Genomic DNA, 15,222 nt, shown 5'->3' on the forward strand with positions numbered 1-15,222 from the left:
TCTAATGAAGCTCTGTTGATTTCAACAATGAAATAATATTTTCGAAAAGAATTTAGTGATGTGAATTTTCAATAGGAAAAAGATCATCGTAGCCCTAAATCTACGCCACTGGATAATTTTGGCAGGACACACTCGCCTAATTCCAAACATTCCATTATCTAGACTTCAATACCTAAAAATTGAAACAATGAATATAATAACACTAGACTTATAAGTGAAAAACTTATAACTTCTTTTTCGAACTTTAACACCCTGTATCTCGAGGAAGAAGCTTGTTAGGATATTTGTTTATATGAACTGTTTTTTATGAAAAAAGTTGTTCTATCCGATGCCAAAGTTATTAAACCAAAATCTGTACCACCATTTCACAACTTTAAATTCATCAGTGTGCAAGTTAATGCTATTATCTTTATTTCTTCCACACAACAACTAGACACGACTTATAACAAATAGACAAACACATCAAGCGAAACGAACAATCAGAAAAACACACACGGAACGAATACGCTAAACGAAAGCTAATTAAAACAAATTAAAAAATTTCATTATACGAGTACATCCGAACCGTTTGTTACAATACAATCTTTCATATTATTATATACACGTCTTGTGTGATAGCGCATCTGTTCCATAGGCGCGTAAAAATATTTCCCGTTCTGGCAAATCTCACCCGTTTGTATAAAATGGTTATTATCATATTTTAATTATTTTCCTGTTGAACGTATCGTTATATTGGACCTGACACATCCGGCAGGTAGAGGCTTGTTAGATGAATTAGATTAATATTTTAATTATGCTAATGGACTTGGGGATGGACCTCTACGTTACTACACGCGATAGGGGTTTGCAAGAATGCAATCTGCTCTTTTTGATGTCGATGTTTGTAGGTGACAGTTTTTATGTTGTGACTGCTGAGATAGGAATCTGAGTGGGCGTAGATCAGGTTAAGCAGTCTACTCAAATATTATCGAAATATGCTCCACAATCCACCAAACGACTTACTCTATTCAAGCACCAAGATTGAACCAATAAGATCCAGACTGAATAAACTATTCAACAGATTCGTTGAATAACTCAGAAAACAAGTCGATGTATCAGCCCAAAATGATAACAACCACAGCTTCTCAAGAAATCACCTAATATACAGACCTCATTTAATATATTTAGAGTTTAACATGATCATCATTTTTTTTATTACCAGCACTGTAAAAATAATGTAGGTATCTGAAAAAACATTAAATAATATCTATCTTCTTTGGACCAGACGGATATAAGTACTTTAATTGAAATGACAGTTATTCTATTTCCACTTTTTTATCACTTAAATAACATTGCTAAACAGTAGCTTCTTCAGATTTTGCAGATTTTGAATAACTGAATTTTTAAAATGAAACTATCCCTTATTTAGGTAAATATGGGGTAGGTGGACGTATTTTTAATAAGGGAGATCCTGTTCATTCCTTCATTAATTGGTCTACACTATCTACTAAATAGTTATTTATAAAACAAGTGCAGATGGCATTGATATTCTTCCACGATTACAAAATTCAAAAACGTGCCACGAAGTGGCGAGTTTTCGAAAGAAAAATTGTTACGAGTCTTCTGTAGGAGTATTATACATTATTTTCAAATTCACTAAATTTTAATTGGAATTAATGGAATACTTCCACAAATATCGTTTAGTGATTTTCACATTGAAAAATGAAAGTTGGTTGGTAGAATAGTGTTGTGTACCACAAATTTGACAGATAATAAATTAATCCGTGACAGGAAAGTTCTGAACATACAGTATTAAATTATAACCATGAAATTTGTGTGAATCTGAGATATTCCCGCACTATTTTTTTCGACAAGGTATGGCAGAATGAACTGATTTGCCACAGAATTAGGGAAAGATATTTAAAAGCGGGTAGTTGTTAACCTAATATTCCAATTTTATTGTATCTATTTATTTCTAATCTAACCTAACCTAATTTTCCAATTTTATTGTATCTATTTATTTCTAGAGCTTTTAGTGAAGGTCAAATCATAACCTTTATTTTCGGTGTGTAGAATTTCAAAATGATGGTTGAACGTATGGCCTAATTTTAATATTGGAATATGTATCTACAATTAGTCTTACTGTGAAGGACTCTTCAATTCAAATTTGAATAGATCTTTCTGATGTTTGACCTCTATATATTGTTACTTTTTGGCAATTCTTACAGGTAAATTAATTTATCATCTTCAGAAGTAGTACATTTGCTGTTTTTTATTAATTCACTGAGATTTGAATTCGCTTTGAAAAAAGTTATTAAATTATATTTATATTTAAGATGAGTGGCAAATTTTGTCAGATTTTGCGTAGAGGTTCATGAATAAACGAACGCTCAAAAGCTCTTATCACCAAGTCAATGTTTGTCTTGAATTTTTGACACTTCATAGTGAATCGTATAGTAGAAAAAAGAATTGCTACTTTTTGTAATATTCTAGCTGTATATACTCTAATATGAAATTGAATTGAAATGAATTGAAAGTGAATAAACTTTATTATTATTATTATTATTCAATTTGTAATTCACTTACTTACATGGGATACCTTTATCAAAAATATTTTCTATTGAATTCTGTAGATACCTACAAGCAGAGAGGTATTAATTGCTTCAAATTTGAATTCCATTCTTATTTTCTCACTTCATCTATTACCCATCTACTAAAGTGTGCAATTTCTGATTTTATCACAACAACATTTTCTTCTAAATGCAATACCGCAAATTTTATTTTCTCACCGATAACGAAATCAAAAGTCACTCAATTCGAAATCAAACATAATCGATGGTAATTATATTTGGACCACATTGCGGTTTGTTTGTCGATTTCTTAGAGCTTTCTACCCATCAAATTACGGTAATGACTATCAGGTTGTAATCATGGGCGCAATTGACACAATGTGTATCAACCGAAATAAACTGCTTAACAAAAATTGAGTATAGTATGGAATTTGTTGTGACAACAAGCCATCGTCTTACAAACTAAGATTACCTGTTATCTGATAAAGAGAGCCATAAAAGAATTATACGGGGTGTTTTCAAATTAGACGTGAAACTTGAAGGAGGTATTAGTATCACTCATTTGATTGAATCGTATTTATTGACAATTGAAAATCAACCAGTGTCCGAGATATTTGTTCTTGTGTTTTTAGAAAAGTTGCTCACATTTCCTCATTTTTCGTCAATTTTATCTACGTTGATTTAAATGGCTGCTCAGTTCAAAATGAAATTGGAGATATTTCTTCGTACACATCACCGAATTTTATGAGGTTTTCACATAATTTCCTCAAACAATAATCTACATGGAAGAAAGTATATATAGTTATTTATTATACTAGGGAAAAAAGTATTAGATTTTAGCTCGAGGTTATGTTGTCTCCCGACGCGGAGCGGAGGGAGACAAAAAACCGAGAGCTAATAGTATATTCTAAAACAAGTTGCAGAATGGGCTCCTATTACAACACGAATGCGAAATTCGAAAACGAGCGACGAAGGAGCGAGTTTTGGAACGCATGAGTGTTGGAATTGCCTTCTGCAACGAGTATTAGACGATATTTTCTCTATTTCAGTCAAGTTTTGCGAAATATTGTCGAAATTCAATGAAAAATTCAGATTATATATCCTAGTGACTTTTGTATTGTATCTTGGCAGTTGGTGTGACTGTTACGAAAATTGACAGATTACGGAATTTGAATATGAATCGTATGTTTCGAATTTAGACATAATTTACAATTACACATTAAATTCGTGAATTATGTCTGACGAAATCGATTGAACACTACCAGAATTATGAGAATTTGCGAATATGTAGCAAATCATTTCTCTATAGGTATCCGCAAATTATATTATATTGACAATTATTGACGTTTGTTGAAATTTGATAGGATTGGAAGTCAGCATAGACAACCACAAAACGAAAAATATATCTGAAAACGATGCTGTAATGAGTTCATTACAGCACTGTTTTTTAGAACTGTAATGAACTCATTACGATACAGAAATAGAGAAAATCTAATATTTTTCCCGTGTATAATACACTATTTTTTTCTGTGACAGGAAAAACGACAATTTAATAGTGAAAGAACATATTATTACAATATATTAAAGTCAGAATTTTTTCGATATGAATTTTGAATTTTTAAACTAGTAAGCTGTAAATAGACCTGCGTTGCTAAGGGAAACTTCAAAGTAATCAAATATCTGTCAATTTAATTTTGTGATTTGTTTCAAAAATTGCGAACTCAGTAATAATTGTTTAGTAGTTATTTTGTTGAATAATATAAAGTTAAAAAATGTCTGATTCCGAGTTTTCTCTGACTCCACTGGAGTTGATAGAAGCAGTGCAAGTTGCGTCACGAAAATTATTACCAGCTAAATCGCGGAAAATTTACGAAACCGCGTATTCAAGATTTATGGAATGGAAAATGAAAAAGACATGCAGTTCTTTCTCGGAGACAGTGTTATTGGCTTATTTTTCGGAATTGGCACAACAACAAAAGCCATCAATAGTGTGGTCGAATTATTATTATTCCTTTATCTATATGTAGATAAATATATATCCGGGAAAAAAGTACTCACTTTTTTCCCGGGGAAAAAAGTAATTTCGTGAAAAGTCATATTTTGTTACCTGTCAACAGAGATAAAATGTCATATTTTTTTCCCGTCAAAGAAAAAAATATTTTTATTTTGCGAATGAAAAATAAATTTCGAATATTTTCGTTTTTCGCAAAAAAAAACTGATGATACCTATCAAAGTTTGACTGATACGCGAAAGCCACGTGGTGGTAATCCCTCTTAATATTTTCCATCTACTTTACCCCTTCCAAACCACCCCAGTTCTTTCCTATAACAACCTTTGTATTTCTCACTGCTGCGAAGCAGCATATTTGGAGTAGCCGACGTGGCAACCCCGCAGAGGGGAGGCAGCACGATAGAGGAAAATTAAAATCGTCCCGAGCGAAGCGTGAAAATCGTCAGAAAAACTTATGAATACGAATTGTGCGTGACTCGTGAACACAAATTCGGCGCTCTGTTTGTAACTGTGAAAAAATGCAGATCGCGCTTTAATTATAGTAATTTTCGGACCGACGATATATTTCTTTATTATTCCAGGGTCGTGGGTTCGACCGGACCGGACTGAGGTATAATAACGGAGGTGGATCGAAGGACTCCTTGGACAGGTGACGTTCAAGTGGTCTGGGAAGAAAGGCGTTAGGTTGGTAGCACTTGGACAAGTGTTAAGAACACCCCAATATTGAAGACTCGAAAACTCGTAAAAAACCGTTTATCAATCCACCAAAACTGGAAATGTTGAGTTGGTTGGCCTGATTCTTCTCTATCTGAAGAGTTGATACTTTAAACATTACCTATCCATCCTTAAAATAGTATTGCTAACCAATATTTCATAACAAATTGCCATTGATTTGGTATATATATTTCATCAACGGCATGACGTCACGGATGGCGAAGCGGGGATGCCACCGTCCACCTATATTCACCTTGGAAATGCTCTCAAAACAGGGCAATTTCTAAAGTTGTATTGCCGACTTTTTGGTATGTTACCGATGTGCTTATTCCAATTGTGCGTATTTAATTCGTTGGTAATAAGAATTGATTTTTGTTTTAATTTCCATAGGCTGTACTCGCCATTTATGTGAAATATTGACTTAAAAAGCATTTTTATGGACCTTCCAGTATTCAATGAAACATTCAGAATAAAATCACAAAATTTCGTTTGTGAGTCATGAAAGGATTGTTCTGACAGTAATAAGACGACAGCTGACGTATCTAACGTAATTACTGAAATAAATGAACTATAACATTTATATCCTCTTATTATTTAAATTCGATTGATAGCAATAATCAGACAATGAGTTATTCATGATAACCTAATTGACCTACATTTCCTCGAACTATATCAAAATAAAGGTGCATACAGTGTAACAAAAATGATTTTCCTTTGGCAGAGGTAGAAATTCGCCAGGAGCCATATCAGGCAAATAAAGTGGTTGCTCCAAAAGAATTATTGTGTTGCAGAAATCGATGAATACCTTTTCCACAAATCTTTTTCAGTGAATTCACCGCATAAATTTCAGATAATATCATTTAGGTATTTACTGTATTAATTCCCGAAACTAATTTTCAACAATACCGTGTTAATAGAAAAATAATTATTGAGATCAGATCACCTTAATATCGATAGAATTTAACGAACTCTTTCTATCCAAGCAAAAACAAGTATTTTGGAGCTCCCGTTACTCAAACAGAGTTCACGATATCTGTAATTTGCAATTTTTTTTTGTCTCAAACGATTTGACACACTGATGATGAATCCGATTCTATCTGTTCACACAATAACTTTTGAACGGAAAGATCTTAGAACTTGAAATTTTCAGAGTATAGGTTCGGATGTTGAATGTCTCAGTTGAGTTCTTTGGTGGGCAAAATCCTGGAAGGGGTTCAGTGAATATGGTCGGCAGAAATTTCTTTTTCTATAATTTCATAATTCTGTATATAGTCTTCATAACGAAACGATATATTTTCCAAGAAGAATATTGGAAACTAAATACTCAATATTAGCATTGTATATCTGTATTTTTTAGACTTATCCTATACACTTTGTGTCAAAGAGGATCAATAAATCATTTCATTTCATTTCATTTCATTTCATTCATTTCATTTCATTATAATAGATCTGATCGGATTTAGATTTTACGTGTAGGTTTCTAGAGAATATCAATTTCAGAAGTAGGTACTTACCATACTAAATTTTAACTGAATATCAACAAAAAAATATCTCACAGACAACAGTGAAAATTTTGACTTCCAATGTAAAATAGCAATTCAAGCTCTAAGTTAAATTTCATGTTGATTGTTCCACAAAGAAGCATAAAAATTCAAGCAGAATATTGGAAAAATTACCCTATAGGTATAACAACGGATTCAACTAAATTGAAATAATCACTCGAATATTCAGGCAAAATTTTTAAACGATCATCTAGATTCTAGATAAACTATTCAAATACAATTACAACCTTTTCACATCTCAAGTATAGAGTTCTGTGGTATCCAAGAGTGCAATAATACATTGAAACCATTCGAATATATATACCTAGTTATTATGAAATAATAAGGAATTCAAAAATTATCCATACAGTAACTAGCTTGTATGATATTCATTTCTTTTGCACTTCTGAGGAGAAGAGCTCTTCATCATAATGATTTTAGTATTTTAATCTTTATTCCCCTCAATATTCCCCCCCTAATACTAAGTCGTCAATAAGACACTAGCTTTTATGATATACATTTCTTTTGCACTTCTTAGGAGAAGAGCCATAATGATTCTAGAATTTAAATACCTATTTATTCCCCTCAATATTTCCCCTCTTATACTAAGTGTACTACTTGTGTACCTTTTTACATCGTCCAATCTATAGTGCATTTTCTATCAGCCCCTCTTATCCCTCCGCGCTCTCCCCTTATCTGGATATTTGAACCAAATATTCTCATTCCCGTTCAACAAACACTAACACATGGCATAATCCCAGGCCGACAAGTTCGAAACGTCAAAACCAGGGCGAAAACAAAAAAGTCCCATCCAAACGCTTTATCATGCCACTTGAGTTTTATGCCGTGTCCATTTAATAAACATATCTAAGCATGTGCACTCGTATCTTTACTGCCTCCAAGACACGTGTGACAATAAGCACCAAATGGCACAGAGGTGTAAAGTGGGTTTTCGTGTAAAAACCGGAGCATCGTTCGTCCAAATCGGAATACAAATGATTCCAACAATCCATTCCGACAAACACCTTGTATCCAATAAATTCAGTTTGTGTTTTTGTTGCACCCAACTGGAATTTGTCTGGATATGCGGAGCCACATAAACAAGACAGTCACGCGTGTAATCCCCCACCACCGTCGAGGAGGCGTACTTCCCCTCTTCGCGAACCGCCCAATCGGCGGTGGGGAGCGAATGGCATAGCCGCGTTCCAGTGTAATCCCAGGATTTTCATGTAGTTCGAGGGTTTATCTTTGGACGCGCCCACTTGCGCGGGTGTGGGGGCAGACTCATTTCCGTCATGTTTCCAACTGGAGTGGTCCTCCAGTTTCTATCTGATCATCCAGCCGCTAAGGTCTTGTGCTGTTTGTTGTTTTAGTTTTGGACGTTGCGCGTTTGATCGTTGATGTGCGTATGGGCTTGGGAACATGGATTTTGTGCTGCGTGTTGTAATGAATGATCCCGTAGTGGTTGTGTGACTGTGTAAATAGTTCTGTTTTTGTACGTTTCGCATAAAAAACTTGTTCTATATGATGGCCGCGTATGCTCAGTTTAGTTACACCTATCCGTCGGCTACTCAGGTAGGAATTGTTCTGGACGTGTTTTGTTGATTGGATTATTGTTTTTCGGTATTTGTGGATTTATTTTGGGGACGAGCATCTGTGATGCGATCATTCGAAGATTTAAAGAGCTTTTTTTTCAAATGTAGTGCAGTAACTATTGTTCAAGGTTACAATGTTGGTATTTCTGGTTTTTGTTAGAATTAGGATCAACTATTCCGACCTCTCTCAGCCTTTAAGTTTTTTTCTATTATTCGTCATATAATTATTGGAATACCGTACATTATGTTAAATATTCTGAAACAAGTTGAGATAAACTTTCCCCTGTCATGATATCTATTGAATTGGATTTTCAAAGTTCTAAGGCCTACATCAGAAAAACATTAACAGTTTTTACAATACAAAGAACGGAAGGCGTTGTTTTTGTTTTTCTTCTTCTAATCCAAGAAAATAATAATTATGAATGTAAGAAGATAATCCCTGTTTTTGAACGTAAAATTCAACTTTGATTCAATTAAATCAAATGTAAAAACACCATAGTATAATTTTCACATTCTACTTTGAAAGTAGACTGTAAGGTCATCTTCCAAATTCAGAAAGAGACTTTGTTCCAAAATCTACCATCAATCAAATATTTTACTATATTCATATTCATCCGACATACCAAATGATCACCTGGTTCATTCTAATTCTATGAAGATAAGGCGAAAAGAGTTTTTTCCGCATTCAACCAACAGTTGTTGAAAAACCTTACTCTAATTTAAAGTTTAACACGATATTGGAAATAAAAAGTAAAAATGGACTAATCTTTCAATTTTTACGATCCAAACTGAAACAAGACTAATTCTCTCCACCAAATGTGGGCTATAACCAGTAATTGTGTCGTTCCTCTTTTTATTAATGAGACAACAGACCTAGCGACAATATAAATCGATCTTAAACAGGAAGTTTATCCGTTAAAAGTCGAAAGTTAACCCGAGTGTGGGTTATTATCAATTTTCGAAATCTCTGTAGCAGGTGACCGTCGGACTACACCTGATGTATTCTGGCCCGTTTTAAGAAGGCTGAAGGTTTTTTTTAACATTATTAATCTACTGACGATCGCCTATTTGGACACTCTCAACCGATGGTGTTTGCATAATTTCTTGTATGGATGACCTTGTGTCTTGCTTCGGTTGACACTCTTTATTTTTTAATTTTATGCGTGCAGATGTTTTTGCGTTTGGATCACTCACCTTTAGCGTTTCTTTATTTGTTCTTATGCACTGTTAACAATGTGGTTGAACCAAAAAGTAGGCTACTGGTGGTAGATGTAGATAACAACCTCGATCTACCGTCTTTATTGTTTAATTTATGTACTTCGACTTTAATTGCGGTTTGTTTTCTATTATAGTTAATAATCTTTTTACGAACTACATTGTATGAAATGTAAGCTTGTGGAAATGATTTGATTTATGGAATTTTATGTTTCCCATGATGATATAATTGAAATTTTATAGCCTATAAAAATGTCGTTAATGTAGAAAACAAAGATATGTACAAGGTTTGGTTTTATAGTCATATTTTGTAGTTGTTTTCATCGACTAGAATATTCTAATCACGGTCATGAATCCAGGATTTTTTTATTTATTCAATTTAATATTATATAGTTTATAGTTTTCCAGATACTTATAGGAATTAATTTAAATTTTAAGTTGAATACTATCTTGTTAATTTGTGAGAACGTTTCGAAATAATGTATTGAATTGTAGTTCAACATTGTCATAGATGTGGGGGGTCAATCAGATCTGTGTTCAAGAATTTCTAATTTTTGCAAACGAAGAAATAGATAGCATAAATCTGTCAATTTTCACCGATGTTGAAACTTGTGGTATACTTGAACGAACAAACATCCATCGTTAACGGTATAACTCGGGATATCTTGTACCGTACTGACTTGAAACTGTTCCTGATTGACAGATAAGAACACAGAAAACATGTTTATTGAGAGCATATCAACGTTGGAGACAACTCACTGTTATTGCAATCTAAACGAAGGTTAATAATAGAGAGTCAACTTGAATAACATGTTTCACACTCGATAATGACTAATTCTATATTATTTTATCGTTCTTTTGTTAAACCCCTTCGCCATTTGATCCGTCAACTTTGAGACTGACAGCTTTATGAGGCGTGACAGATATGTATGTTTGTATGTTTCCGTTTGTTTATAGAATTTTAATCGTTTTCTGGATAAATTTGAAAGTTTATCGATTGATTACTGCATCATTAGCGAAAAAACTTGATTGTGGTAGGTCGTTGTCGAGATGTACTTGTGTGGTCTTGGATTAGTTGGAAAAAAAGGAAAGGTCAAAAGCATCCATGGAATCCTTGATAGATGATTCTTTGAGTAAAGAAATTTGCAATTACAATGTAATGATAGCTGTCTTAGTTCTTGGTATGTACAAGCTTTTATTTGAATAAACGAGAAACACAAATGGATGCTATTTCCATATAAATCGAACAAACATTGGGAATTCAATGACTGTAAAACCATTAGGAGCAGAGTGGTGAAAAAGTTTCCATTTCTAACAGCTATACTACTACACGTTCTCAATAGTGCATGAGTAATTGATGTTTTACGATCATCTATTAATATAATAGTAGATATTGTTTTACCCATTTTGGAAGATAGACTCAACAATTATTAACGAACTATCACCTCAATACCTTGATAGGCTCCTGTAGATATTTTTCTCTTTCCAGAAATCAATTATCACATTGAGTGACCTTTTTAAACCAACAAAAGACATACCTATGTAAAAGAATATTTGCGGATTGTACTGAAGTCACCTCAACACAACGTTGCAAATTTAATACGATATTTTCATTATACTTGCATCATAATTTGAATACCAATAAGTACTGGAAATTAATTTCAGATCACGATAAGCTTTGAAATCTTATTCGACCATTACTATGATTGATCTTGTGGAATGGTTTCGAATCAATATTGTAAATTTAGTGAAAGCGTCTAAATCAATCTTAATACTAGAGAAATGTCAAAAAGTTGTGTTTGTCTTTGTTACTTATGTAACCATTAGAACACGGTATGTTCTAAGCTTTAAATGAATTTCGCACGTTTTTTAGTTCACGGAAGAATATTATGTGATGAAAAATGTTTTTAAATAAATAATGATATATTATTAACTAATTTGTGGTTTTGACATAGTATGTACGATTATGATTTTTCTATAATATGAAATCTATCTTCATGAATATATGATTCAATATTTGTTTGAATTATACAGAATTTGTGCCCCACGTTGGGTGCCAATTGTTATGATTTCTCTATATAATTTGAAATCTATCTTTCTGAATAAAAATTTAATTTTGTTCAAAATATATGATACTATCATTGAGTTATATTACAAATTCTGTATTAATACAATTACACAAGAAACTAAACAAAGAGTGAAATTTCAAAAAACCATAATTGTAACTATCAAAGACAATGTGCATTTTAAGTAGGGACCTCTATACTCAGTGATAGGCACCAATAACGTCAAGTCTCGCGTCAAGTGTAATATCGAGTGTAATCCAAATGCATTAAACGTGACACAAATGACAAAAAAAAAATCATTCCTGAAAGCTTGTTCATCGAAATAAAATCGTCAAAATTTTCATAAACCGAATAATCAGGTATGACGGTTATATAGATGATTTTACATTGATTCTCTGGAGACGCACTTATGCCGGTAGGTCTATTGATAAAAGACGAACACCTGTGTGGTCCACTTTAAAAACCAACAGCGGAAAAACCGTCCAGAGACCGCCAGATTGATTCACTAAGTATATCTGCTCCAGACCGCGTTTTTTTCGACGACACCCTGTAGCCTGTGGTCCGGCCGCGGTCGGTCTTCAGTAAGAGACAGATCAAAGAGAGCTGAGCAAACTACCGCAGACCCGATGGTGTTTGCTCGTCTCTTGTATACGCACGTGAGTCCAATGCCAATTAATAATTACTCTGTCGGATGCACTTTATGTCCCGAGTTTTTGGATTGACGTAGCCGTTGATGGACGGGGCCGCCGGACGAGCGGAGCTTATATCGATTGTGAATTAATCGTCATGCCCGATTTGTCGCCGTAACGATGGATACGAACGCGTAGCGTTAGTATATTGTCGGCCGATAGAGAGTATATGACGTGTTTTCATTGCTGTCGTGGTAAGATCTTGAATTTTAACTTCATTACATTCGAAATTTGTTTTTATATCTCCTAATTTTTATTTTGAGACATCTTAGTACCTATCAACTGTAGAAATATACCCAAGCAATGTTTTTCTTATTTTTATCTATCAGTGGTTGTCTCCAATGTAGACATCTTCCTAAAGTTGGCCACCCTTGCGTTTTGTCAACTATTGACATCTCAGTTGGAGTCGAGGTTGGAGTTTATTCAAGTTATCTGGTGTTAGGTGTTATATTTGTTTATCCGGTGAAGTTTCTGCTGAAGTGGCAGAATAGAAGAGAATTGACTTAACACAATTTTATTATACAATTTAATTCATATCTTTGCTTACATTCCTCGTGGATTCTTCGATAATTATAATAAACGAAAGAGTCAACTGTGGATTACACATACACTGTGATTATCATGTTTATTTTTGCTTGAAATGGATTATTTTATCCCTCAAAATTTCAAAATTTTTATATCCTCACTCGTCATGCGTCCATTTCTTTACCACGTAACAAAAGAAAATTTCATTACATATTTTTTTCAAATTTATTGATCGGTCACATATTTAGATATTAGCGCTGAATAGTATTGAAGTCATATTGGATATTCCATTGCTTTCAACTAATAAATTAGAAATAAAGACGGTTCATACAACAATTTTTTCTTGAAGTAGTATAAAATTCAAAATTGTTATAATTGCAATACCGTATATTATTTTTTATGGCATTTGTATTCAGTAGTTTATGTCATTTATGCATGGAAAAGTACACGCTTCAACATGAATCGGGTCTCAATGTGAATAAAACTCTACATCGAACTTCATGATATAATCGCGTCATAATCTAGTTTTCCAAAATCATGCCAAGGTATACTCAATTCCGCACAAACCTCCTATCTAATCTCACTCGAAAAAATCGTTCAAAATCTCATATCGGTCCGATTCAACACTAGGTACACTCTCGAAATTCACATACGATACAGCGATAACAGCCTCGATTGTACTCTCCTGCCATTGTCACCTCCGTATCTTGTCGTAACCATCCTTTGATCTATGCCGACACCGCTAAATAGCCGTTAATTGGAACACAAATATTTGACGATCTATCCATCCCGAAAAACAACTCAGCTAATGCAATGGTAAACTATAATTAATCTCGTTATCTAGACCGATTTTCCCATAGCGAGAGAAATCGTGTAGTGTGTGTGACGGCAATACGTGGAAATCGTATTGTGGGGAAACGCTATTTCGGTGTGATGTTGCGTTACTTTGGGACAGGGCCTGTGTGAGTCAGTATGATTGATGCTGTATGGAGGAGGAATGTGGGATATTCCCAGGATGAAATCTGGATCAATGGGGTATCGGCTGTGTTGAAAATTTGACGTCAACATATGTTAAGAAATGAAATGATGAATCTATCTATAAGTATATCTTCATATAACAATTTAAAATGGCAACACTGTATTATTTTTTGACATTTCATACGTCATTTGTGTTTAGAAGGTTGTCATTTGATCGTGGAAAGATACTTGCTTCATGGACGTTTAGAAATTGTTAAATTGTTTTATCAGAATCAGTGCTCATTAATGAATACAAGAAGAGATTTAAGAAAAATTCATAGACGATATTATTCAGTTAATTGACTCGCTATGTGCCATTTGCAGTTTTTTCTCTATCTTCCTTTCTTTTCGAGTTATAACCCTTGTTGCTGTAATCTTCATAATTTTTTTTAAATTTCAGCTTCTTTCTGCGAACGCTGGCTCATCCCCAGTGTCCGGAGGAGGTTCCCTGAGTCCCGGAGGTTCTGCAGGACTTCCAGGTACCCTTTCCCCCGGTGGAACCTCCTCCACTGGTCCCACGCAATGCTGCGAGTCCGGCAGACCCCTTATGACAGACCCCGTGACAGGCCAGAGCATGTGCTCCTGCCAGTACGACAGCGCGAGGTTGGCCCTGCAGTATCCCAGAGGTGTCAGCATGTATGGAACCCCTTACCCGTCCACCGACCAAAACCCTTACCCCAGTATAGGGGTCGAATCCTCGGCCTTCTACTCGCCTTTGGTAAGTGGAATTCTCTTTATTTCCGCTTCGCGGTCTCAATGAAGTGAGGTCTAGAAGTCGCACTTAGGGGGGAAGTAAAGGTGAGGATTGCTGACGGGATTTCTAGGAAGATTTATATTCTTGTACGTTTTTGTGGAATTTTCTACAGTTGTTATGCGAAAACTAATGATTTCGAAGATAATAAAACAAAGTCGTTAATGGTATTTATAATCGGCGGATACAATGTTGCAAGGAAAAATGCCAAAGTACTAACTTATCGAATCGCATCGAAAGAACAGTACGTCGATTGTGAGTACGGTCACATTTAGCAACTGGTCGCAAAAACTGTTCACACGACTGTAAAATTTATAGGTCCATCAAGCAACCATTCATTATCATTCCCGATGTGCATTCTGTGAATTATTGGCAGACGAAAACCGTGGACGACGTTGTAAAAACAACTGAATGCCGATACGGTGGAACCTCGTTTGCACCCTTGAAGTCTTCTGGCCGAAATTGTCTTTGGTTTAGCTTTTCACGATGATGAAGATTAAAGAATATTTAGAGCTTTAGTCTTCGTCAATAAAGTACCAGGAATTGATA

At 34.4% G+C, this 15,222-nt stretch overlaps 1 protein-coding gene across 6 annotated transcripts in view; it reads left to right on the forward strand.

The window, feature by feature from the left end:
- Window positions 1-15,222, forward strand: part of LOC123674084 (homeobox protein caupolican-like) — a 114,537-nt gene that overhangs the window by 57,904 nt on the left and 41,411 nt on the right. For 4 of the 6 annotated variants that reach the window (XM_045608949.1, XM_045608950.1, XM_045608946.1 and 1 more), the window contains exon 2: window positions 14,323-14,640. In XM_045608949.1, the coding sequence (XP_045464905.1) occupies window positions 14,323-14,640 (318 nt within the window). Of the gene's footprint in view, window positions 1-8,135; window positions 8,391-13,812; window positions 13,941-14,322; window positions 14,641-15,222 lie in introns of those variants that run through there. The other 2 variants (XM_045608948.1, XM_045608947.1) reach the window with 2 other exon arrangements.

The sequence above is a fragment of the Harmonia axyridis genome, chromosome 2, assembly GCF_914767665.1.
Source record: "Harmonia axyridis chromosome 2, icHarAxyr1.1, whole genome shotgun sequence".
Lineage (NCBI taxonomy): Eukaryota > Metazoa > Arthropoda > Insecta > Coleoptera > Coccinellidae > Harmonia > Harmonia axyridis.